The 26,860-nt window shown below is 31.4% G+C and overlaps 2 protein-coding genes and 1 long non-coding RNA gene across 4 annotated transcripts; 2 read left to right on the top strand and 1 right to left on the bottom strand.

Moving 5' to 3' along the window:
- Positions 1–1,705: 1,705 nt before the first annotated feature.
- On the top strand, positions 1,706–13,464 carry LOC134716163 (tetraspanin-36-like). The gene is made up of 7 exons (XM_063578959.1): positions 1,706–1,846; positions 3,839–4,030; positions 5,848–5,922; positions 7,210–7,299; positions 8,316–8,462; positions 9,130–9,213; positions 10,429–13,464. Exons 1-7 carry the CDS (start codon positions 1,787–1,789, stop codon positions 10,522–10,524), a joined length of 744 nt encoding a protein of 247 aa, XP_063435029.1. The 5' UTR covers positions 1,706–1,786; the 3' UTR covers positions 10,525–13,464.
- A 3,082-nt stretch (positions 13,465–16,546) lies between these two features.
- Positions 16,547–22,947, bottom strand: LOC134716162 (cartilage matrix protein-like). 2 transcript variants are annotated; one of them, XM_063578958.1, is made up of 8 exons: positions 22,798–22,947; positions 21,911–22,486; positions 20,680–20,751; positions 20,539–20,649; positions 19,857–19,898; positions 18,992–19,591; positions 18,113–18,628; positions 16,547–16,777 (listed from the first exon to the last, which is right to left on the bottom strand). In XM_063578958.1, the coding sequence occupies exons 1-8, from the start codon at positions 22,835–22,837 to the stop codon at positions 16,770–16,772; spliced, it is 1,965 nt and encodes a 654-aa protein (XP_063435028.1). In that variant the 5' UTR covers positions 22,838–22,947; the 3' UTR covers positions 16,547–16,769. The 2 variants fall into 2 exon arrangements, with proteins under 2 accessions (XP_063435028.1, XP_063435027.1); XM_063578957.1 differs by having other exon boundaries at positions 20,539–20,751.
- Positions 22,948–23,723: 776 nt separating this feature from the next.
- LOC134716161 (uncharacterized) lies at positions 23,724–25,607 on the top strand. Its single transcript, XR_010106834.1, has 2 exons — positions 23,724–23,815; positions 24,826–25,607. It is a non-coding gene; the product is annotated as an uncharacterized LOC134716161 (long non-coding RNA).
- The last annotated feature ends 1,253 nt before the right edge of the window (positions 25,608–26,860 follow it).

Raw genomic sequence — 26,860 nt, 5'->3', positions numbered from 1 at the left:
AATTCAGGGACTGAATTTTCGGCTCTCCCTTGACACCATTTGCGAGTATGGTCTTGAGAAACGATGAAAGACTTAGTCCGTCGGAAGAGGAGAATAAATGGCTGGCCCGTGTTAAGGGATAGTCATATATCTTGCACGTTAAAGACACCCTTGTAGATTTCGAAACTAAGAGCAGGCTAATGCCACTAAAAGACAGAACTCACGTCCGCAAAGTGGAAAGGGGTACATATAAGTTTTTATTATTTGTCTTTGTCTTATTATTACTCAACCGAATACCATGACGGGTGTCGAATTGATTTCAAATTTTCAAGATAACCAGAGACACTTATAGATATTCGGTATACTAATAGATTTCTCTAAGTTTTGATGTGATCTCGTTTCCTTTTACCTTTTTACTTCAGTTTGCTTGAATATAAATTTAAAGCCCGATTTTTATTTCAAGAAGGGAGAGTATAAATGTTTTTTTTTTAAATAAATATAAAATGATAAGTAGTTTATAGTGTAAATAATTATAATTAAAGTACCTTCAAATGTGTTTTAAATGAAAACTTAATTCTAGATTATGAAAAAAATGCAATACAGAGAAATCTTATTCAAGTAGGTGATGACCGGTTCTGTTAAAAATGAGCAGTTCATTGGAAATTAATAGTCCATCGGCCTGCCAGGAAATAGGCAGACTTCTCAGGCAAGACTGCAATAAGACGAGACATTAATGAAGCATACAACAATTGGATTTTTATTTTATTTGGGTACGCTTTATCTGAGAACTCTCAATGAACGTTACAAAAACAACGTGATTGCTGACACATTGGGATAAATAAATACATTGCCTATACTTGGGGTAGCCGATATATATATATATATATATATATATCGACACAGCATGGCCTGACATGAATTGGATGACAAATACAACGGTATATCATGCGGCAACCAGGAACTCGGTGTTGATAACCTACATCGGAAGGGTATAGAATTCCATTTATTTATCACCTGTGTTATAGTATAGATTAAAATTTTATAATATTAAAGACACTCGAGGGAAGGTATTTCTCTAAGGACAATCCGTATACTCATTACTGGTGGCTTTTAGTAACCAATGTCCATACAAATTGGTATGAGAGAAATAAAAGAAAGGCATATATCCAATTTGTTTAACGTTTCTAGTACCTCCGTATATTTTGCCGAGAACACATCAATACATTTTTTTTTTTATTATATCTTAAATCTATATTATAAATAGATATTTAAGGGATATATTGTTTCTTCTGCATCCGCCTCTATGAAGAGCGTTATTTAAGTAGCGTGCTGGTGCAGATCGAGTTCACCACTCTTTTCCGTGAATGAATTTTCTGTTCCATAATATATTTTTAAGATTCGGTATGGCTGGTCGGAATGTTTTCATAAAGAAATCCTAAAAGGATTTGTAGATTTTACATTATATTCTCGAGAAAACTCCGTTTGTCTCGTGAAGACCAGAGCTAAGCACCTACGCATAAATCTCTTCTTTAAATTCGTTTTGTTAAAATAATTGTTGAAGATAATCTCCAAATAAAAACATTCAAAGAATATATAAAATATTTAGAATTATTTCATTCATATAAATTTTTTAGGCCAAACATTTTTTATAATATGCTTCGTTGTTGTTTTGATCTATCTATCATAAAATATGTAACAAATATTACTCATTAGTTAAAGGCTATTACGTCAACTGTCATATGACGATTTCGTCACTGTCATTGCAGATTTTGTTTTGACGAAGATTTTGTTTATCTAGTTGTTTACCATGGCTTTTTGTACAATTACATCTAAGGCTTGTCTTATACTCGTCAGTCTAGTATTCTGGGTAAGTAAAGTGCGCAGGAATAAGTAATGTTTTGTTTGCATATTTCCAAAATTTTCTTTTTTTTTCAGAAATGACCAGAAATTATAGCTTTTTTCGTCTTATTTTACTGTGACACTATACTCTATGTTCCTAGTACCCAACTCACCTTTTTGAGAAATGAGACTTGATCATCTCGAACTTTCAATATATTATTCCATCATTCCCAGGTGGGTCTCATTGATCATGTGACGATGTGTTGATGTCTATGCGTGTAGCGGGAAATGCAGATATTTTTAAGCGAAACACGTAAAAGTCAAATAATTCAGCGTGAAAAGAGGAAACAAAGTCTGGCGGGACACTGGAAATTAAATGTGCTATACATCTTATAGCTATTCCCGGCTGAACCAAGAAGCTGTCACGCTTGAACTATTGACGTCATACAACAACCACTGTTCTATGGCTCTTCACAGTTAGTTCGGTCATATTGGATAGGGGGCAGATTTCCATAATGGAGGTCATAATGGTGTGAAAAATACAGGAAATCATGAATAAAACAGAGCAGTTGCTTGGAAACACATTAACAGGACCCCTGTTGTGTTCACTTATATCTACACTGACAACGTGTTCGTTGGTCGTTTATCTGCGCTACCACCATGGGGTTAATTAACAGATACTTGTTTATTTATATTCACAGTATTAAAATTTGAGGTCAATTTCCTATCACTATAATTGGTCAATTTTATTAGCGAATCGTTTAATTTGTAAAACTTGTCCAATTAATGCCAATGTGACAATGGCACCAACCCGTTCTTTCACATCTTCGCTAGCCAAGGGTTACGATTCACTCCCGCTCTCTTCACCCTTGGCGGATGGAGATAAAATTTTGGAGACACAAGGTAAGGATTTATATTGGTTGCTGTCAAAACTCGCTGCATCCAATCAAAAAGCGCCTATCACATGATCACGTGTAAATGTAGAAAGTGTTTGTAAACAATTACCACATGTTTATTGCCCAACAAGTCTTTACATCCCCAAATATACGACTATATTTAATGACAATTTGAATGTTATTAATCAACCAATAGAAGTTCCTGTGTATGTTTCATGAACGAATGCACGAATGTTGACGTATATTTTCATTTCCAGCCTTACCAAGTGTGTGTATAATCTAGACGCTACCGTGTTTTTACCTCCAAATTGAAGAGTTCAAGTGCTACCATTGGTCAAGAATAATGTATTCAGAATAGGCGTGATTTTTATCTTCCGATGGATGGCGCAACATTGTTATCACAAATGTTGGCTCAATCCGCCAAGGGTGAAGAGAGCGGGAGTGGATCGTAACCCTTGGCTAGCGAAGATGGTTCTTTCAGTGCAAAGCTATAGATGGAACGGCAGACCAGTTTAGGAAACACACATAAGATTTCCCATACTATTTCCCCCTCTTTCTAAAAAATCTGCCCCTATCCAATATGGACGAACTTACCGTGAAGAGCCCTATTGTGGTATCAGATATTTTGTATTAAGACATCTAATTTTATGGGAACCTGTGTGATGTCAAGACCAGTAATGGCCCCTGGAAAAATAGCAATAATGTGTATTATGGCTACGAGAAACAGGATATAAAATTCTCACTGAACAATAAGCGGAATTTGGGACAATAATGAGCAAATCCCCTTACACATAGTCAGCAATTAAAGACCCCGAAATGACAATGTAAAACAAACTATTTTAAAGTCTATCATGTCCTACCATTCTACATGTTATAGTTTCATAATACAGTGTTCTCCCCAGGATTTTGGAATAGCACCAGGCGCATAGCTACATTTCTTGTTATACATTTTATATATCCAGTCATACAACATATACAAGAATTAATGAAGTATGTTAAGAACAAAGCAATGACTTACATAAATAAATTAAAAACATGAAAATAAATATATGTGTATGGTATTTTGCAGGTACTTGTAATTATCTTGATCTTTACTGTTGATAAACATTTTTTTCTGGTTTTAGGCAGCAGCAGCAGGACTCTTCTTCATTGGAGGATGGGTATACAATACTTACCACCATTACAATGAATTGACAACAGCCAATCTGACATTGATCCCAGCATCAATCATACTAGCAGCTGGAGTTTTTATGTTCATTCTTGGTATCGTTGGATGCATTGCAGCATGCAAAGAAAATAAAATTTTACTGGCTGTGGTATGTTTTGTATCTTAGTGGTTAACAGTTGTATACAATGTTAAAGTACATGTTCAAAAATGTTATATTTGAACTCTTAAATGGTTTCAGAGATCTATATATATATATATATTTATAAGTACGTCTGAGTCAGTGACAACCCTACAACAGATGTATCCATCGGATCGCCATCAATGATGGTGATACATTGTGAGTAATTGTTGGTAAATGAGAGAAAGAAATTCAATAATTTATTCATGAAAGGTACAAATGTAACAACAAAACAAAAACAATGATAATATACATGCACATACATATGTATACATGTACATGTAGGTAACAAAAAAGTGAACATATATGTTGTAAACTTGTTTTAAACTTATATTGTAAATATGAAGTCTCTAGTGATTGTAAAAAAACCTAATTGAAGACAAAACAATCTGACGATTGGAAACAGACTAGGTTACCATTGTACATTCCCAAATGTACTATATGATTATAAACATCAGACAAGCTTAAAAAAAGAAGTTTGACAGGTAATCTTGCCTTGGGTAAACACAATTAAAAAAAAATGTAGTAACTAACAAGAACAAAAGTACTATACAAAATTACAAATGTCTGTTTTTGCATTAAACAACACCTAATCAGTTGCACAGAAATACATGTATGTCAAAATCATGGCTATTGTGCAATTTCTATGACCACATGACACAAGTCATGTCTTTCAAAAAGATGTTGATTCTAAACAGACAAACAAGGGTCCGGAAACGGTCATATTTGCCAGTCATGTCCTAAACTGAAACTATAATGTCCTAAACTTTTAATTGGGATTTAGGTCAAATTTTATTTTTCAACCGTAATAATTTCGGTCATTTCGTTGAGATCGACTTTCAAAATCGCCATTTTGAACACATTTTTGTTTTGTTATCGACTTCCTGTAATTAAACTGCCACTTCAATAAAGTGTTTTAATCCTGAGGGCCCTCCTAATAACTATATTAATGCCTCGGGGAGCTATTGGCTAATGATTGCTAATCTCATTACCTGTGTTTTTAATTCACACCTGGCAATTAATCACAAGCTCAAAACTATTATTATAAAGAAATAAAAATTCCATACCAACTGGCTTCATTATTTAATTACTCAACAGGTCAGACAATTGTCAATTATGATTTAAAATTAAATTAAAACTTTGTTTAATTTACGTAGAAATTTTTTTTTTTTACTTCTCACACACGTGCTTTGTTTACTATATAATACGCATGTTTGAAATTCTCTTCCACAGATTTAGACAATAAATTGTAAATTCAAAATAATTTCATCCTAAATAAAGCTTGTGCAACTATTTTAATTAATATTCTTACACTATTAAAGGTGAAATATTAAAAAGCCGATGATTTCCTGTCATTTGGATAAACAAAACTAATCATGGAAATGAGTCCGGAATTGTTCATTTTAGTATTATCGCTGTACATCCGGTTTGAATTTTGACTTCAGAATCAAATGATACGGAATACTATCGTTTTGAGTCATTAAAATCATTTTATTTTTAAACTGTTGCCTTCCCTTAATTGCTTTTAAACGATTTTTGGAAAATGGTAGGACAAATCATGAAGTAAATGCGATGCAACAGTGAAACAAGTTTGTTGATGCTACGAACATGACGATCGAGTATGAGCATACTCATAATGAGTCTCATGCAGTAATGTGATTTTGACAATCATTTTTTGAAAAGGGGCATCAACTTTTAAGTTGTATGAAAATGACCGAAATTAGGTGAAAAAATTTCCGGATCCTTGCAGACAAAGTAATTAAAGAGAGGTATTTTGAATATTTCAGTTGTTTACTGTCTTGTTGATTATTCTGTGTGCTGAAGTAACTGCTGCTGGTCTTGCCTATGGCTTTAGAGAGGATGTAAGTATTTGTCAAGAATTAACAGAGTTCTCGAAAAGTGGTAGTCTGAAGGTTTTGACCACCAAAATCTCCAAAGGACCACCACAATTTTGGTATTTTGCAAAAGAAATAATAGTGAGGAACAGCAGATTTTGTTAAAGACAACAAAAAAAAAAATTTGAGAACTTTGGAATAAAAAAAAAGAATGAAAATTATCAACTTGTGCAGTTAATCTTTAATCTTAGAATATGAGAGTAAATTGCTTCTGTGCAATATCAGATGGATCTTTTTACATACAAAAAAACCAGAACATGCTGGTCAGCTTAAAATGAATGTTTGAAATTATGGGTTGAGAGCAAGTTTACAAATAATGACCAATATGCATTACTAAGTACATTTACATGTATATGAAATAAGTTATTTAACAAATAACAAATAATCATGTCACAATTTTGCAAAAAGTGTTTATTGTTTATAAATTTACAATTTGTACGACGTTTCTGTGTTATATCATGTATATATTTATTACACGTACAACATCGTGAAATAAAAATTTATTTATATAACAAAAAATGATTAAGCAATACTTTTCTCCGTAAGGTGGTATGGGTGTCTTTCGCCATCTTGGATTGTAAAAAAACAGAGAATCTAAGGTCCATATTTTCTATCAAGTTAGCAAAATTTGATGCAGGAACGCAGATTTGTAATGTGAACTTTCATTTAAAAGAACTAATGTATAAGAATAAAACTTATAAATATTAATATTTTCACAAGTGTAGATTATTTTTGGTTGTTTTTTGAAATATTCAAATTGGCAATTTAAGGGGAGGTAACTCTAAAACAGTGCATTTTCTGAAGGACTCTACATGAAATTTTCCTATTTTGTCTTTTAGCCGGAAAAAAACGTACGGTGACCCTATCTTTTCTTTTGATGTTCTCAAAGCATTGTCTGAAAGCAATCTTTTCCTAATTTATTTTACAATTCTATCATTTTGTTTAGTTTCTATTCACAAAATGTTGTTTTTTCCTGTATAATCCATACAAAATTTGTCATTTTGTAGCTTGAGAAAATGCGCGGTGACCTATCATTTTTATAATATTTTTGAACATTTATCAATAGATACTACATTTTGACAAAGTATGAACAAATTCTATCATTTTTATTTTAGACTCCCATACCACCTTTAGTCTTTAAAACTAATTTCAGTTTAACATTTGTTTTGTTTTCCCGTATGATAATTTTCATCTTGTATTTCATATTGAATTGACAAAGCATACTGTTAAGATTTGTTATTTACTGTACTTTAGGTTAGAAAAGCTGTCAATGATGGATTAGATGATGCCCTTATGAAATATAACGGTACCATGAAAGATCAGATGGACTACGTACAGAAAGAGGTAAGACAGAAGTGACAGATACAATTGTTTACATATTCATACATAAGTAAAAAAGATAGGGATGATGGTTATACAGTGGTCATATTCTTTTTTTTTAATTTTAAAGTTTTTAAGTTCAGTGATCATGAGTTTTCAAGAAGACCAGTACATTGTATATGAATTTTGTATGGATAAAACGTATCAAATTTGTTGTACAGTTTCTCAAAAAAGAGATTGAGATAGAACCACAAATATCCTAACAAGCATCATTTTAAGTAGTACAAAAGAGAGCCCATTGACCAATGATTGAAGATGAAATATATATGCAAGTTTGTTTTCTTTTATCATGTAAGAGAGAGAAAAATTGCAAGTGGCTCCCTTTAACAATTTTCATATTATCCATATTGGATATTAACAAATGAATTGAAATAAACATTTAAATAATGATTGATGCTTTAAAAAATAGTTAAATATAGAATCACAATACTAATGCCTTTAAAATTTAAGTTTATCAGTAGTAAGAATAGATTCATTATCAGCTGCAATAAATGAAACATATCTCCCTGTAGTGTACATTACATGTATGATAGAAAAAAGAAACAAGAACAAATTGTAATTGATTGTGACATTCATATACATGTATATATTTCAATAAAGAAGAAGGAAAATTGATCATTGCCCATTTAAAACTGATTAATTTTCCAAAATAACAATTTTCTAAATACGTGAAATATTTTCAAAACAGTGCAATAATGGAAAGCTTGGGACTGATGATTATTGGCATGTATTTACCAGAGTCTGGTACGGATTATCCATTATCCATTTTGTAAATCATAATACATGTACACTGTTTTGCAATTTACTAATTTGTGGTCATAGTAGCTGTCAAAAAAATATATATTACATGCAAATATATGATTAGTATTGAAGCGGATGTAGAATACAAATTGCTTTGGCAAACATATAAGGTTATTCCAATTAATTTAAAAAAGGTTATGAAAATATGGAAGTTAAGAAGGTTATGTTTTGAATTTCAGCTGAAATGTTGTGGAGTGAAGAATGCAACAGACTGGAGTAGTTCTAAAGGTTGGAACAATACAAAAACTGTCCCAGAAAGTTGTTGCATGATGAAGAACTGCACAGCAGCTGATCGATCACCTTTCAGCAAGAAAATCTATCAGCAGGTAAAATTTTTATTCAGTTAATTTCAACTTATATCACAAAAAATGTTTCCAAAGAAATATTTCAAATTGTAACGAGTTATATAACTGAGAATGGAAATGGGGAGACAACAAAACGACCAAAGATCAGAAAACAGCTGGTGGCCAACAATGGGAGAAACCTTTGTAAAAATGTTGGATTGTTACACGATTTTAAAATAATTTGTGCCTATTGCTATTTTAAGCATTGCATTTGAAAAAAAGAAGGGTAAAAAGATCGCTTAGGTCTGTATATTAAAGAAATGTAGCCTGTCAAATGTAAGATTGAATCAAAATTAGATGCAGCATAATCTTAGGTAAAGATTGAATCAAATGCAATCAAAACCTTATGGGACTGACATGATATTCATGGCACAATATCATGTTGCTCTTGTCAAGATAATTGCATAACTTTTTAAGGTGCAGTTATCTAATATCTAATCTAAAAATTTAAATTATGTCATGGTTAACCTCATCTTTAAACATTGGAGTTATCTTCCTTGTCTAGAATAGCTGTAAAATCCAGTACAATCAATGCAATATCTGAATTATTTAATATTACTTCCCACTGATTAATTGAAGCAATCTTACTGTTCAGTGCTTTCAAGCACTTTGAATACATTCTACCTTGCAGCTTAACTTTATTTTATAGGGATGTTATGACGAATTGAACAGCATCTTCGCTAAGAACCTTGGATACATATCAGGAGTGTCAGTATCCTTTGCAGTGCTTCAGGTAACATTATATTTAGGTTCAATAAAGATTAAAAAATACAATGTACATTAGAGGATAAATTAGCATTGCTGTTTTGGAATAACATACTCTTCTTGTGTTGAATTACAGTTAAAAGTCAACATAGTTCTGGAGTCTGGCCTTTGGAATACAGTGATATGTATTACTTAATGTATTATTTGAGGTATTTTTTGCAGTGATTTTAAATAAATCTTTTAGAAGAGAATATGATAAACAATACAAGTTTGTTTGCTCACTGGAAATCAAAATGTTTCACACCTGTGAAAGAGTTGCAAAATTTGACATTGATAATACACCTTTACCTTAATCCAAGGATCAATAATTTAGTTTCCCGAATTATCAGTTGGTTGGACATTTTAATTATCTGCCCTTTTCATTATTTATAAAATATAATCAGCTTTTAAGCAAGCCATTGTTCTAATTATCACTCAATAAAAGGTGAAGAAAGTAAATGTGCATACAATATTTTACTTCATTCAAATTTGAGTTGTCTCCCATTGAGAAGATATTTAAAAAAGAGTCACCTGTATAAAACCAGTACTTAACTTGAACTTTTAAAGTGAATTGGTTTAGTGCAATTTCATTAATTTCGTAACATTCTACATATTTTGAACAAACAATTTACAAATAAAAATGAAATGGAGAATGGAAACGAGGAATGTGTCAAGGGGATAACAACCCAACCAAAGAGCAGAAAACAGCCGAAGGCCACCAATGGGTCTTCAACACAATGAGGAAATCCTGCACAGGAAGCTGTATTCAACTGGCCCTTAAAAAAATTGTGTACTAGTTCCGTGAAAATAGACGTCACACTAAAATTCAAAACTAATAAAACAAACCAAAATAAAAAACCCATATACATTTTGTAAGACTATATAAAACAAAGGTAAGAGATTCCTGACTTGGGAAATGTGCGACAATATGGCGGGGTTAAACATGTTTTGTGATATCTCAACCCTCTCCATATACCTCCAGTAAATCACCCTCAGTGTAAGTTAAACAAATACACAACAATACAGACAGTACATTCAGTTTAAACGAAATTTGAATAGTCATATATAAATATAACAAACTGATTGCTAAAATGATTAGAAGAGAAAGGTGTGTTTAACATCATACTGAACTGTAACAGAATTGAAAATAAACATACATGGTTGTCTATTATTTCCATTTTTAAAGTTAATTCCACTTTTTCAGATCCTTGGCATGATTTGCAGCTGCATCCTGTTCTGCAGATCAAAGGAAGTACGGTATGAAGTACTAGGAGGACCAAACTCAGGTCTGAGAGTGTGAAAATCTCTACAGTAATACTTCACCATTGCAACTGTGCATGTGCACAACATATCAGTTGTGTGTATTAGAGGATACATAGACTCATCATACTTTACTGAAGTCAGGTGCACATTGAAACAATTATTATAGAAATATTTATTCATGACTATTTTCTATTGACGTGCATTTCATTGTTTTTTTACACTCATTGTGTTACTGTGATAATTTTGATAACTCTTGTTATTAAGGAATGTGTCCAAAAACATTTAAATATGCAGATTGGTTTGTTTCTATGGAAGTGCAGTGCTTAGGATAGTTTAGTAAAGTGTATTACGAAAGCAAGCAGAAAGAGATTTTAGATGGTAAAAGGTTTTTAGAACTGATGCAGTATATGAAAAATGTGACAAAAAACTGTTAATAATATACTAGAACAGTATTGGCATAAGATTTCTGTTTTTTTCTTATTGAGTAAATATTTTTATTTTTACAATTTTCTATGTGTCTTCATCTGAAATTGACAAATAATTTTGAAAAGTTGTAAAAAATAGTTGACCACTTGTTGAGATTTTTCAAAACATGTATACATATATATATATGTATAAGTTAGCACATAATATAATATGCATAATATATAAGACAAGGATCTAGTTATATGACAGTAAGCCTAACTATCTACAGGTGGGATATGCTGATATTTTGAATTTTTGTCAATTGTTATATTTTTGGAACTAGATAATATTGTACTGTCATATTTTTTGGTTTGGAATGTAGATATAAGTTTACACTTGTGGTAAAAATTATAGAAGAATCTCAACGAAATGTTATGTATGCATATCATTGGTTTTATTGATCTGTGAAAGTAGCTAAGAAAGATTTAAAAGGATTTTTTTTTTTTTTAATTTTTGTTATTTATTCTAAGATCTGACAGATTCGATACAGATTCCAAATGAATTTTCTCAAAAATTCTTGAATGGTTAACATGAGTTGCATTATATTTTTCAAATGTAACACAGTCTCCCACCAAACCATGAATTATACCTTTTTTTTTATAGATGATTTCCTTAATACTGAAATATTTATAAAATTTATTGAAAGTGCTATGTTACTTTTTTGTTAAAATTGTTGATACCTGAATGTAAATAGTATAAAAAAAGTTATGGTTGTTAATTAGCAAATTATTAAATAGCAGCTATATTTGTTTGTTTGTAAACTTTGCATATTGTTTTCTGCTTGTATTATATGCATCATAGCTAAAAAAGTGTTATAAATCATTCATATTAGAAATTATAGTTTAATTTTATAAAAGGATGTTCACTTCTCTATTTAAAAAAAATAAGCTTATTTAAAGACATTTTGAAATTGATAGTGTAAATAAAGGAACTAAAAAAGGAGAAAAATACAGGGTCTGTGTCCTTGTTTTCAGATATAATACATTAAAATTTTTTGCTGAAATGATTCTCTCCATTTTTCCAATCTTTAATATTTATACTTTTTTCATTTAAAAAGAAAAAGTAAGAAATGACTGTAATATTTTTTCTATCTATGAAGAAATAATAAAAAAAATGTGGTGCACAATGAATAACACGCATAGAGAGTTATTTAACAGTGTGCACCACATTTTATGTTATTTTGAATAGACTGAAAAATATTGCAGTTATTTCTTATAATTTAATTCTAAATTCCAATGAAACCGGCGTAAATCATGAAAAAAACGTTGATGACATCATGGTCACATTACAAAATTGTCTATGATATGATAAACAAAACAACATCAGCCAATCAGAAGACACATTACATTTTACATCCGAAATTAAAATTATTCACATATAAATGACAAGGATTTTATAAGATTTTCAAATAAGGCTTGTTAAACTATTTGTAATAAAATAATGAAAAGAAAAGTAAGGGTTAGCGGGCCGAATTTTTAATGGCACTATATTGATAATACCAGAGGATTCCAAAAGTTCCCAAACAAGAGGAGCCAACATCCCTAAACAATAATAAGGTCAACAAGGTCAAGTAGATCAGAAAATTGGGAGAAAATGTACAGTTATGTATAATTTTCAGTACAAATTTAATCACTGTTATACAATTTTTTATGTGATATTGAAAGGTTGCTATTTGTTTTCTGTGAAGAGAGGACACTGTTCCATCAGATTAAAGTGACTGTCCTGATAATTGACAGCTTATTATTAGCCATTAAACTATGCATATCCAACTTAGCTGTCAGTATGCATTCTTTGAAGAGTTTTATCTCAGTGGCTGATCTTTGGAAAATTAAATTAGAATTTGTCATCACAAGGTATATATAGCTTGACATGTAGTATAGCCATGTTTGAAGGGTCTATTGATGAAAACCATATGCTGACCTGTAGATGTTTTTTTTTAAATGTTGTTTGGTTCCTGTATTGATGTATACCTTATATGTCTTACTTTAATTTACTTTTGACCTTTAAAAGAAATACTTGATATATACCATGAGTTATTTTGTAAAGGTTTCAATGTCTCAATGACATTTATAAACTATGTAAATATAAATAAAGAGATGTGGAATATTCATCAATGGGACAGCAATTAAACAACATTGAGAGGTCAACATCCAGTATTCAATAATAAACATGTTATTATAAGACGTAGATAATTTGCAGTGGTATAATTCTGTAAAACAGTTAATTGTTAAGATTGAAAGATCAGAAAATTTAAACAGAGTAATTCCCCTTTTAATGTTTTTTCATGTATTGACAAAATGCCCCATGTAATATTAGAAATTTACTAGAAACATTTTTTCTCAGTATATTTTATATTTATTCAAATATTGCTTATTGTAGAATGTATTTAATGTACTTGAATCTGCAGATATTTTTATTTATACCGGTATATGTCACTTCACTTTTACTTTGTTTTTGATAACCATTTGTATGGCTTTTTAAGTGTTTGTATTAAAAAAAATGTTGTGATAAACTCTTGTTGTACATTTTATTGCCCAGAAAGGAAAATGACAAACCAGAACTAGTCAATGTGAATTGTTAATTTAGTTTTCTTAAAAATTACAATTTTACAGAGAAATGATTCATAAAGTGGTATGTATCATACCATAATTGTTGATTTTATGGGGTCACTTTTAATATTGGAATATGAAATGTGCATATGTTAGAAATGTGGTTGATGTTCATGATTGATTGATTGATTGGTGATCGCTTTACGCTGCATCAGCATTGATGAACATGTATGAGACTTGATCCCTTCAACATATGAAGGATCACAACTCCAGATACCCTAATGGAACTCAGTGATGTGTTTAAGCTCAAAACATGTAGAAAGCTGTATTCTTAATTTAGGTGTCAGACCACCAATTCACCAACTCCTTTTTAGAATGTTTGTAAAAGTAGTCCTTTCCATGACAAAAATAGTGCATTTGAAATATGGAGATATGGTATGATTGCCAATGAGACAACTATCCAGCAAATTTCAAATGAAGTAGATATAAGCAATTAATGGCAACCATACAACCTTTAACATTGAGAAAAAAACATACCATGTACGGGGGTAGTTGTCTATAAAAGGCCCTGACATGAACAAATATGAAACAGTTCTATTGTCTTTAACTACTAACAAATCATAGCATTGGTTATTTGCAACAATATTGAACCTGATACATGTACAAATCAGGTGATACATGAACAATGCAGGATATACCTGGTTTCTATGAACGTAAACTTCAGGTGAAATATTTATAAGCCTTAAAAGTTGAAAATTTGGTTGAATAGATACAAAGTAATTATGAATTGGTGTTCTGGCATTTTAAGAAAAGACGTTTTTCCTCTTTCCAGTTAGGTGCTTGATAAGGGTAAATATTTGGCAGTGTTACACAGAAACACGAGGACATGAACAACTGAACTTAATGTTGAATTTATCAAAAATTAAGAAAGTCCCATGTTTTTTCTATGGGAAGTAGGAATAGTGCATTACATCCTATTCCTCTTAAACCACCTTCTGGATTTCAAAGAACATGAATGTTTATTAAAAATTTCAGTATTTTCCGTTGTTGATCATTTTGCATGACCCAGGTTTTTTTCCCCTGAATGAATGTTCTTTTAAAGGAATGAATTTATCAAGATTTTAGAGAAACACGTTCATCAAGTTTATAAGATTGACGGTTGAAATGATTGAATGATAATTGTTTGCATAGTGTCCAGTTTCAAATAATTCATGCACATTCGGGTAATTTGGTTTACCCGAATGACTGCAGGGAACACAAGTAAATAAGGATTTTTGCTTCGTAACAAACCAATTACTGACTTATCAAAGACTTGTTGCAAGGGTTTATTGCAGCGAATTTCCTAATGCTTGTAGAGTAAAACTTTGGCTGGTTTGCTTGCTTTGTTAGTATAAACGTTAGCTCAATTATTGTAATTAAGATTGACATCTGCAAAAATGTAGACTGGCATTATTAAACAAGTAAATTTTATATTTAAATTTGATTGAAATTTATCTCAATTACAATCGGTAATATACAAACAAAGCAAGCAAGCTAACCAGTCTTACTCTGCAAGCATTAGGAAATTTGCTGTAGAGTACATTTACGTCTACATTCTGTCCCTGGACATTGCGCTTTATTTATACTTTCCGCACATCCAAACGGATGCATATAGGTAGCACAAGTTTTACTACTGGATAAGAGGACCCCATGCATGTGAACATATTTCTATGCCCTTATCCACCCTAAAGGAAAGTTGAGTAAATATCTTTAGTTAATACAAACTTTTCCCTATGAAGCATTGTGGCAAATAACTACAATGTTTAGTACGATGTTTAAATCAAGAGTGAGACAGACCATATGTACGTAGTTTATAAAATATATCGGAAAAGCATGGTCAACACCAACAAAACCTGTCAAGTGTTTATGTAATAAGTCTAATAAGAGGTTAGGGATTATAGTATCAATTTTAATACAAGGGTAGGTATGTCCTGTCTACATCCGCCAGATACTCAATATCTGCAGATGCAGTATTATTTAGAATCGGATATTGTAGATTAGTTTTTTCCTGTCAATCTATAAACAGGAAAGTGGTTATCATACATCCCATGATATATAACCACAAACACCCTTCTGTTTCAATTCAATATTATAGACATACTAGCATTTTTTTTGTTGATCCGTCAAAATTGATTATTTAGTTTTACTAATAGTCTGAAACCAAGTTGATAATTGAAAGCTAGTTGAAAGGAGTTTTATCCAATATTAACACATAATCCCAGGAGACAGTTGTACTTATTTTGTTCTCTCTGGGAAAAGTCTTTTGAAATGAAGTTTAAACATCCAAACCCTAAAAACTACCATTTTGTTTTTTACATGGATAGTTTACCAGGTGTTCTGGAATTCAACTATGAACAACACCTAACATATCATAATGATGTGAAACTTTACATCTTGTTTTCATTTACTTAGAGTACCTTACCATCAGTCAATAAATCTGTAGTTGAATAACAGGAATAATTTCTAAGTTCATAGATTGTAGAGTGGTACGACAAAGATTAAACAATGATTTCGACTGGAAAAATACAGCATGCAGAAATGTTGCATTGCAATAGAATCAAGAATGAATCCATCAAAAAGTTACAATAGTTTAGAAAAAAAATATTTTGAGTCTGGTTACATTAACATTACAAACATAATATCGGTTATTCGTCCATAGAAACTCCCACCCTCCCTTATACGAATAATTCATCTACGAAAGATCTACTGTTTACGAAACAACTGTATTTCAGCGCATCAAATCGCATGTCAGTATGAAGCATGGATTTTTAACAATATCAGTGTTGTAGTCCATATCCTAAATACCCCAGTAAAAATTTTAGGGTTCTGAAAATGGATGAAATGTTGGATAAAAAGGAGCATAACTTTTGCCTTTGCAACAGGGTGTAGCTTAACTATATCCTGGTTGACCAATTGACATATAACTGTATTAAAAACAAATTAAAACTGAGTTGATTGATTATCTGATAAAATTGTTTGATACTTTATAGTAAAGCCAACTACAAATACTACAAATTTCAATTTTATTATCATTAATGTAATGCAAGATAACAATGGGAAAAGATGATATGTGAACAAAAATTAAAATCAATAAAAAAAAGATGTCCATACATGAATAAATAAGTTAGAAGCAACGTAAACACAAATGCATGTAACTTATTTTCAAACAACAACACATCACAGCAGGAGGATGATTTACAAAACGTGCAGTCGCCTTTTGTCTTTCTATTTATATACCTGCAAAATAAACAATGAAATGTAATCATAGAATATGAATTGGTAAAGTCGCAAATTGTTTAAGTCATTGTTTTTTTTATATCAATTTCACACATGTTCAATGCGTTCGTCCCTTATTGGCACTTACTTCTTTATAGGTGTTCAATGTATTCGGCCCAACCTTTTGGAATTTTGAGTCATCACTGCTTGGATTTCTTTACTATTTTAACCTGAGCGTCACTGTTGAGTCTAATGTAGACGAAACACGCGTCTGGCGTATTAAATTATAAGCCTGGTACCTTTAAAACTATTAACATATCGTAATGTTCTATTGTACTGTTATTTGTGTCTTTCTCTGTCCTGAATGTTCTTCCATTTATTTGAATAGTCCTGCCATGTAATGTTGTCATTTTAGTATTATATTTAACATTGTCGTAAAAGCACGAGGTTTGGCCAGCTACAAAACCAGGTTCAATGACCTGTACCAAGTCAGGGAAATGGCAAATATTATCTTATAGTTCCTTTCTGTGTGTGTGTTGCATTGTCGGTTGTGGTTTTTTTTTGCACTTTAGAGTTTCTGTTGTTTCCTTGTTTTCCTCTTATATTTGATGTGGTTCCCTCAGTTTTAGTTTGTAACCCGGATTTGTTTTCTCTCAATCGTTTTCTGACTTTCGAACAGCGGTATACTACTGTTGCCTTTATTTGTATCTAACAATTGCTAAGATACATAAAATTGAGAATGGAAATGGGGAATGTGTCAAAGAGACAACAACCCGACCATTGCAGAAAACAGACAAAGGCTACAAATGAGTCTTCAGACTTTATTAATATATATCTCTTTGAGTAGATGGAACATCTAGTAGAAAAAAAACTATTTCTGTAAGGACGAGAACATGCGAGTGTGATAGGAATATGAACACGGTTTTGTACTAGTTGAAAATCGATCAACACCTAGATTTTAAGCCTGATTGTCACAAGGTGACATATCAAAGGCATACATAACATTGTTTTTGGATACACGAGTCGGTTTCACAAAAAACTTACGCTTAAGATTCATTGATCGTAAGTTCTAATATACTGATCGAATAAATATTCATGACTTCCGATCAATCTTAGTCGTATTTTTTTTTGTTAAACAAACTACAAGATCCCTACTGCTTGCCGATCAATTTTGTTCTTTCTCCTAAAGTTACTTATTTTGCATCCATCAACGTCTGTTCATTCATATGCCTGAATCTCTACGCTATTACAGAAATAACTGGATTGATTTGACTTATTCAAATACTCAAACAGTTATAAAAAGAATAGTGCGCTAGCATTTTATATAAAGTAATTTATATCAAATAGTAGTCTTACCTTCACAGAGTAGGGTATTAAGATGCTGAACTGTAGCGTGACTATCAGACTGTAGCTCAACAACATAATATGGTTTCCCGGCTATCCTTTGCAGCTTATTATCAGTGACTTCATTGCCTGTCTGAACGAAAATAAAGTTTATTTTTCGAAATTTTGATCGCAAAACTTGAAGCTCAGCAGTCTTTGAAAGAGTGTTATCGACAAACACTACTGCCATTTTCGTGGAAGTTCCTCGACCTCCATTTGCAGACATGAACTGTTTGATGCGCAAGTCCGTGATCAGTTGAGGAAGGGCATCATAATCTTGAACTACTTCAATGGGATTAGCCGACAGTGGCCTAATGGACTCTTTCAAACAAGAATTAGACTGTATCCCGGTTTTGATCTTACCACCAGTTGTTGCCAAATACATGGAAACTTGTTGAATCAGGTCCAGAATTAAGTTAGACATCTTATATCCATAATAAGCCGAATCAAAAACAAACATAATGTCACTGGTTTTATTTGTCCGGCAAACTGCAAAAAAAAGTCGTTTAGTTATATTAAACAACTTTTAACTTAGAAATGTATATACTAAGGATATACAAGTTAAAATCAAAACAAATGAATAAAAACTTCATAAGTTTGACTTAATGAATTCTGTTGTTCATTGAGCCATAAAATAACTATTAGCTCTCAAAATATTTTTAGAAATGTATCATGCAATATATACATATGTAAAAACAGGAACATATATATCATAAACTAATATTATATAAATTAAAATATTATATGTGCTAATCATTTCATTGATTTCGCTCCTCTATAAGAAAAAAAAAGAAAAAAAAAAAAAAAAAAAAAAAGAAACAAAAGTTATTGGATTTTTGTCATAGCTCTTACCTCTCTCATCTCGCTGAAACGACGCAATTTCACATGTCTTTATTGCAAGTATATTTTTTAATGTTCTAAGACCATCAAAGTTTGTGACCTGGAAAGCATATTTGTCATTATTACTATCCGGAGAACTAGCAATGTTTGATAATTCATTTTGATCTATGTTGTTTCCAATGCCAACAGCAAACACATAACTTCCGGTTTTCTTTATCATTGCAGCTTGTTTTCTAGTTTGATCTGGAAATCTGGATAAACCGTCTGTGAGAACAATGATAATATGTGCGACACTCGGTCTCGTGAATTGTCGCGAGAATTCACGCTCACGTAGCTGTTTCAAGGCATGTCCGGTATCAGTGCCACCCCCACTATAGGGAACAGATTGAATTGCACCCAGCAATGAATCTTTATCGTGGTATTGTTCTAGTCCAAACATAGGGTTGTATTCGTGACTAAAAGTTGATACCCCAACCCGGGTCTTATCTGGTGATATGTCAAACATTCCTACAACGGTTCCAACAAAGTCCAGTTGCTTCTTGAAATCCGAAGGAAGAATGCTTCCGGATGTATCAAGGAGGAAGAAAACATCAGCAGGTTTTCCACCACAGTCTGAAAAATTGTAAAAACTAGTCAGAATGATTTGCAATCACCGACAAAAGATTGGACACTTTAAAAACATACCATGATTAGCAAAAATACCGAACTTCAGGGTATATTCAAACAGGGAAAGTCGATATTACCAATAATTATTCGTGATTTTTTATATTCACTTTGGTTAAAAAAAAAATGCTAAATTTGTTTTTTCACAATGAAACACGTGTTGTGAGTTGAGTATCATTATTTAATGTAAAATTTTCTTTATAATGATACGTACTTCTGGTGATTTTATCACTATCTGCTTGCAACTTTTCAGCAGCTACAAAAGAACATACAATTTTAATTTTAAATAATTATATATAACAGGTTCAAGTCTATTAACATGTTCAGAGCATATAACAGAGATGTACATTTTATAAGTAAGGACTGCATGCATACCTTTATGTAAGAAAAATTTATTTAAAACCCGTTCAATATGATTTCTGTTCCAACAAATGGTCTTTTTGGAACTACCTTCGTTAAGTTCACCAAGACCAAAAGCTAAAATCAAAACGCATTAGAAAGCACAACGATCAAAAGATGTGTTGATAATTTAAGACAATAATATACTATCATCTTTGAATAAATAATTTGATGTGCACGTTCCTTGTAAACTAGAATACCACAGTAGTTTTATAACCCAATGATAAGTGAAAGGTTTAGTTAGCTTTATAATAGGTTTAATCCAACATTTTCTACATAAGAAAATGCATGTACCAAGTCAGGAATATGACATTTGTTATCCATTCGTTTGATGTGTTTGAGCTTTTGATTTTGCCATTTGATTATGGACTATCCGTTTTGAATTGTCCTCCGAGTTTGTTTTGTAATTTGACGTTTCAGCTGAACCTTTACATTATGGAAAATCTGTCGCCTTAACCACTTCCCGTAGTTAATATAAATTGAAATAATTTGTTTACCTGGTGTTGTTTTTATAATTTTTGGACGATGTGTTAAAGGCTCTTTAGTAGTTTGTGATTCTGTTGTTGTCGTTGTAGAAGGTTCCATTGTTGTTCTTGGGGTTGTAGAAGGTTTCATTGTTGTTCTTGGGGTTGTCGAAGGTTTCATCGTTGTTCTGGCGGTTGAAGGAATCGTTGCTGGAGTTGTTGTGGCAATTGTTGATGCCATTATAACTAAAATAACATACACAAAACACTAGATTTTCGTTAGAAACACGATTTAAAAGTCATTTAATATGCAAGGGTTTTAGGTCAATATTAACCAGGAATGTAAATATATACCAAAAGATTTGAAAAGCAAATGTTGAACTAATACATTGGAGCCGTACAGCAAAAAAGAAAAGTAAAAACTGTCTACGAATATGTAGTCATTAAAGCTAAAAATATCGTTTTTTTGGTTGTTCTAGATTTCTTAACCACATCCACCAATGATGCCCAAACCCAAAAGATAAAACAGTTAAAACTTGATTAACTTGAAGATGCTCTATTAACCAACAGGAGACAAAACAAATAGTCAAAAACTATTTAAGGTCAATACAATAACATTAACTGTGCCAACTTACTGCACAGATACGCATTTTGCAATAAATGTCTTTTCACTTTATACAGAGCTTATACACACATTGAAGAGCTAATACAACTTCTAAAAAAGGAATTGAAACAAAGACAAACCCGGACAATAATCATTGATGTGTGTGCGGGAAACATTCCAAAATTTGAAAAAGCAGTTAACAAACATTAACTCGTAGTTAGTGGCAACATTTATTTTCTTAAAATTTTCCGTTTTTGAGAACAAGTAAAAATACAAACAGTGCATAATAATCTATCTTCAAAATTTCCCTCGTAAATTTTTTTTTAAAGTGAAGTAAAGTAGATTTATAGAGTAATACTACGTTTATTGCAAACACACACACATAAACCCTTAATCATTCCTCATTGGCAACAAAAGAAAAACACATGTTGTACCTTGATACGAAGAAAAAAAAGGTGTTTAATTTTGATTTCTGTATAACTATCAAATATGAAGATTCAAAGATATAAAATCATCAGAAGTAAAAAAACCAATATGTAAGATCTTAAAGATAGGAGAAGATTTTTTTACTCTAGCATCAATACTTTTTTCTCCAAGCACAGTATTAATTAATTTGAATTACCAGTATATGTTTAATAATTTTTCAATTTTGAAAATATTCTAAGCCCGCTTTTCTGTTAATAAATAAACTCATCATAGATACCAGGATTAACAGTTAAACAAACTATAGATTTGCAGTAAATCGAAAAAGTTGCTTCTGACGCACCAAATATATAAAATAATTTTAGCTTATATTCCTACCTTCACAGGTTCTCTGTCGTAAAATAGATTCAATCTTCTTTAGACCTCTGTAATTTAAAACTTCCAGCACATATTTGTCAGAAGGATCACTGGCAATGCTTTCCAACTCCTTCAAATCAATTTGAGAGCCAACGCCTATAGCAAAAACGCTTACGCCTTTTTCTCTAAGTTTTTCAGAAGCAGCTGCTGTTTTGTCCTTGTAGTAACTTTCTCCATCGGTAATAACGACCACTATTTTAGTAGAATTATGACGTGCGCCATTTTCAGGAAGGAATGAATTGTCTGCAACAAAATTGATGGCGTCAGCCGTGTTTGTTCCACCAGTTAGATGTCTTACTCGTCGAATGGCCTTGGCTAAGTCTGGTTTGTTCATTTTTTCATTGAGATTAAATTCGACTTTCCATGAATTGCTGAATGTAACAATCCCAACTCTAGTTTGACTATCAGATGGACCAATATTAAACGTTTTTGTTAAGTTTTGGAGAAACTTAAGCTGTGTGTGAAAATCAACTGGCCATATACTGGAAGATGCATCAAGTATAAAGACAATATCTTTTGGTCGATTATCACAGCCATCTTAAATAAATAAAAACAATTTAAAAACTAAACAAACACACAAAACACAAAACTAAACCTAAACCAACTAATTGCAAAATTTACTGATATTAAATTAATGTAAAAGAAAAAAAATACAACAAAAAAAAATCATTTGTATTGTGAAATGAATGTATCAAGGAATTGAAATATACTGAATAATGTAACCTATTTTGTTATTTAATGAGCACACGTTAAAAATTGAAAAATTTCGAAATATTTGGACGTAAGCTTGTTTTTTTCGTAGTCAATTTCAGTCAAAATAGATTTCTTATTCTTATTTTTGGATTTACCTAAAAGTTGTGCAAGACATCCTGGGTAGATTAAGCACATCTGAAATACAAAATCATTTTTTATTACTACATCGTGTACAAGGCAGTTCCGATGTTTTAAATTGAAATTATTTCACATGTGTTTAGTTTCTGATCTATGGAAACATCTTTCAAAACAGAAAAATAAATCAAATGAACTTGAATTATTCATGAAAGAAGCATTATATCAAACATCTTTTTCTTCATTTTCATCCAAGGTCAACGTACAAGATGATCTCATTTTCCCGTATCAGTAATAACACAAAATAAGAAAATTTCAGAAATTAAAATTATTCAGTATGAAAAATAGAAATAAGATGTGGTATGAGTGCCAATAAGACGACTCTCCATCCAAGTCACAATGTGTAAAAAGTAAAAAAATATAAGTCAAAGTACAAAAAAGGCTCATTGAATGACCTCAACTGATACAATTGCAACTATATTTTTTCAATAAAAAATAAAAGCATAGCTTACCACTATAGCAAAACTAATAACTGCTTTATGAAAAGCCATCTTAAATTAATGCTGTCAATACTTGGAATGTCAAATCTTATATAGACTTAATCATGAGTAATGAAATGATTAAGTAATGCATTAATTCGATACGCAATATTTGTTAACACGTTTTAATAAAATTTCAAGTATGTAATTGATTTTAAGTGTTATGTTCTTACCAAGGAAATCAAAATGTATGTCACTGAAGGTTAGATCTGCGGAGGAGGCGGGATCGTGATCGTATTCGTGGAAAGGTTTCAGATGAAAAACCACACTGAATTTAATTTTTAAATGTTAAAGCAATTATATCACTTACAAACCCACAAAAATGTTATTAGCGTTATAAAGAGGAACGTTCCGTATTAGGCATATGCTGGACACTAAAGAAGGGTCCTTATGTTTAATCCCGGTCACTTACTTGTTAGTATAGTTAATTTAAAAGTAGCAACAAACTGCAATACTTATATTTGGTGACTTTTTGATATGTTTTAAACAATTTAAATAGGTAAGTAAAAACTAAAAGTATAAATTTGCAAAATAAGAATCTGTTAATATTTATGTAAACTCAGCCACTTCTTCGGCAACGTTTTGATTTTGGTACACATTTTCATAATCAATAAAATATACCCATGTCGAAATTGACATACGAAATCGTTTGGCCCCCTTGTTTCATTTGTTCTCTTTTTGCCTAACCAATGAGTTTTTCAGTATTTGTCTAGTAAACACATTATAAGGACGAGTAAAACACAAATATGTATCTTGAATGCATGCAATATCATACTTGACGATAACTTTTATTATTTTATCAATTAAACCATTTCTAGCATGTTTCGTACACTGGGCTTCTTTAGTTTCTCTATTATTTTTCTAACATTCACGTTAGACATGCCACTTTTCACAATCATTTAGTTGTTAAATAACGTTCATTGAACTGCATGTTTATTTGAAATAGTTTATCCTCAGTAGTCGCATCAATGGTTCGTTCTATGAATTAGTCATAGAAGCTAATCACTGGGAGTTGATTGTTTTTTGAATTTATGATATCTGATGACATAAAGCTGTGAAGTTGATTTGATTGTTATGTTAATTTTGTAAACTCAGCCTATTTATTTACTGAAGATATCCATTGATTTTCGTAAAAAAGGATACTGTATGTAAAAGAGGGACGAAAGATACCAAAGGGACAGTCAAATTAACAGATTTTCTGGATACAGAATCTTTGAAACCAAAAAAATGTAAAATGTATCATGTTAGAAACATGTGCGCTTTATTAAAAAATTGTGTCTAATGAAGGCTGATATTTTCAATAGTATATAAGCAATTGTTTTACATATGTTAAGGGTTATATTTAAAGAAAACATCAGATAATTTTGGCACACATTGTTTTAAATTCTAAACATATCCTGAAACCAGAGGTATAATTTAAATTTTCCTATTCATCATGGTATTCGTATGTTGCAAACAACAAATCAAGGAAAAGTATTAATCTATGCTACAAATCATTTCCTTCTACAGTTCACAAGCAGCAAGTTTTGAATTTCTTAAACTGGAAATGACAAGACATCAAGAAGAAAACAGAAACTGCTATAGGAAAACAAGAAAAAAACAGACTATAAACAACAGTCTACGAAACAAAGCACAACCAACTACTTACGAAAGACAGGTAAAATGACACACTTCCATCAAATATGGCAGAATTAAGGTGCATCGGTAATGGAAACATCATTTGTGATAGTTGAGTGGCACATTGCAAGTTGTAAAACAAATTTTCATTGGATTTCTTAAATGAGGAAAGGGAGAACACACTCATTTTCAGAAAAGATGAATTTACTGTTACCATTTGGAACCCTTGGATCGATGTCGTCACATGAGCAGTAAACTAAATTTATGAAAACATGATATGAAGCAACATCCCATCCCATTATTATCAATTGAGAATGTGTTCACAATGAGAAAATTCTTAATGTCAAGATGCTTAATTCTTTATAGACCTTCAGTGGGTAATTTCTTTATGTAAGTAAAAAATGACACAGACTTCAATGTTCCTGTGGTATCCTATATTTCAAGCCCCTGTTTGAAGTATGCCTTGTCGAAATAAAAGTGTAGAACGGAAGAAAAACCCAGTGGGTTCCATAGAAATGTACAATGTTCAAAAACAAGTGTAACAAATGTAACAACTATATTGTCATTCCGAAAATAAGAATCACAAAGATGCTCATGTTTTCAGTTTTGTATTTTATGAACGTCTTGTGTCTAACCGTAACAGTTTTGTGCCTCCCTACATTCGGGGTTAGGTTTAAGTGACCGAATGGGCCTTTATATTATAAAGACAACTCCGCTATTGTTTGATGCTAAATTACTAGATTAGATCAACTTATTTAAACTGGTTAACACAGTTGAGGTCACCAGTAGAACAGAGAATGCAGACTCTTCTGAACCACATTAGTTCCCTGCCTGGTTTATGTTGCAGTTTTGTTTTTTTGTGTAGTCTTTCTTTTATCATATTTTTTCCATGTTGTTTTTGTTTTTACTTATTGATGATATGTATTGTTTATTTAATAAACTCGCCATATTTTTTTTTGAACTCCGTCACATATCTATGCACCTGTTACAAGTCGAGAATCTCGTCAATAGCTGTATTTCTTTTTAACTTTGTTTATACTGAATAAAATTCGTCTATTTAAAGTTCCATGATGCATGTATGTAGAAATACCATCTACTTTATTCGCCAAAAAATGGGCTTCATAACTTTAGTGAAGTATATTCTCTTGTGTGTAAGGAGATCGGATTTTGATACTAAAATATTCAAAGAGCTGCTAAATAACTTCCATCCAATTCTCTTCACTCGTCAAAAAGTATAACACATTCAATTTCTCAATCATTTACCTTAACATTCCTCTTTTTCAATCTTGAAGGAAGGTTCAGTTGAAAGATTTAGTCCAACTCTGGATCATATAAATAATTAGTGTACTAGACATAAATGTATTTTACTTTCAAGTAAAAAAAAGTCTCATACAAACAAAATATTATTTTTAACGAAGACAACAGTAGTTTCTATGTTCACATCTCATATCTAACATCTAGAGTAGAACGTCACTGCTTAGTCTTTTGTTGACCAAACGCGTGTCTGACGTATAACATTTTTAAAAATCGTAGTAACTATGATACGTTTATTTACAACCATTGGATCGATGACAGTGCTGTTAGTGGAGGTGTCAACTTCGAGAATATCACCAGCCCAGTAGACAGTACGTCCATGTTGGCATGAGTTATCACGAATAAGATCATATATTTAAATAACTTGAAATTTTTCGAAATACTACGTACTGATTACTTTAGCTGTGTTTGGAATTTTTTTAAAGACATTTGGGTTCTAAAACTCTTACACTTTAGAATTTTGAATTTGTAAAGTTTTGATTCGAATGCATTGATCAGTTTTTATAGACGAAACGCGCGTCTGACATTCATGTTTTTAATTCTGGTATCTATACTTAGTTTATATAAACTTTAATTTTTAACTATTTACTTACTTACTTTTAAATAAATATTG

Source organism: Mytilus trossulus, chromosome 4 (genome assembly GCF_036588685.1).
Source record: "Mytilus trossulus isolate FHL-02 chromosome 4, PNRI_Mtr1.1.1.hap1, whole genome shotgun sequence".
Lineage (NCBI taxonomy): Eukaryota > Metazoa > Mollusca > Bivalvia > Mytilida > Mytilidae > Mytilus > Mytilus trossulus.
The sequence above is the reverse complement of the archived record's forward strand: the minus strand, read 5'-3'. Positions and strand labels throughout refer to the sequence as shown.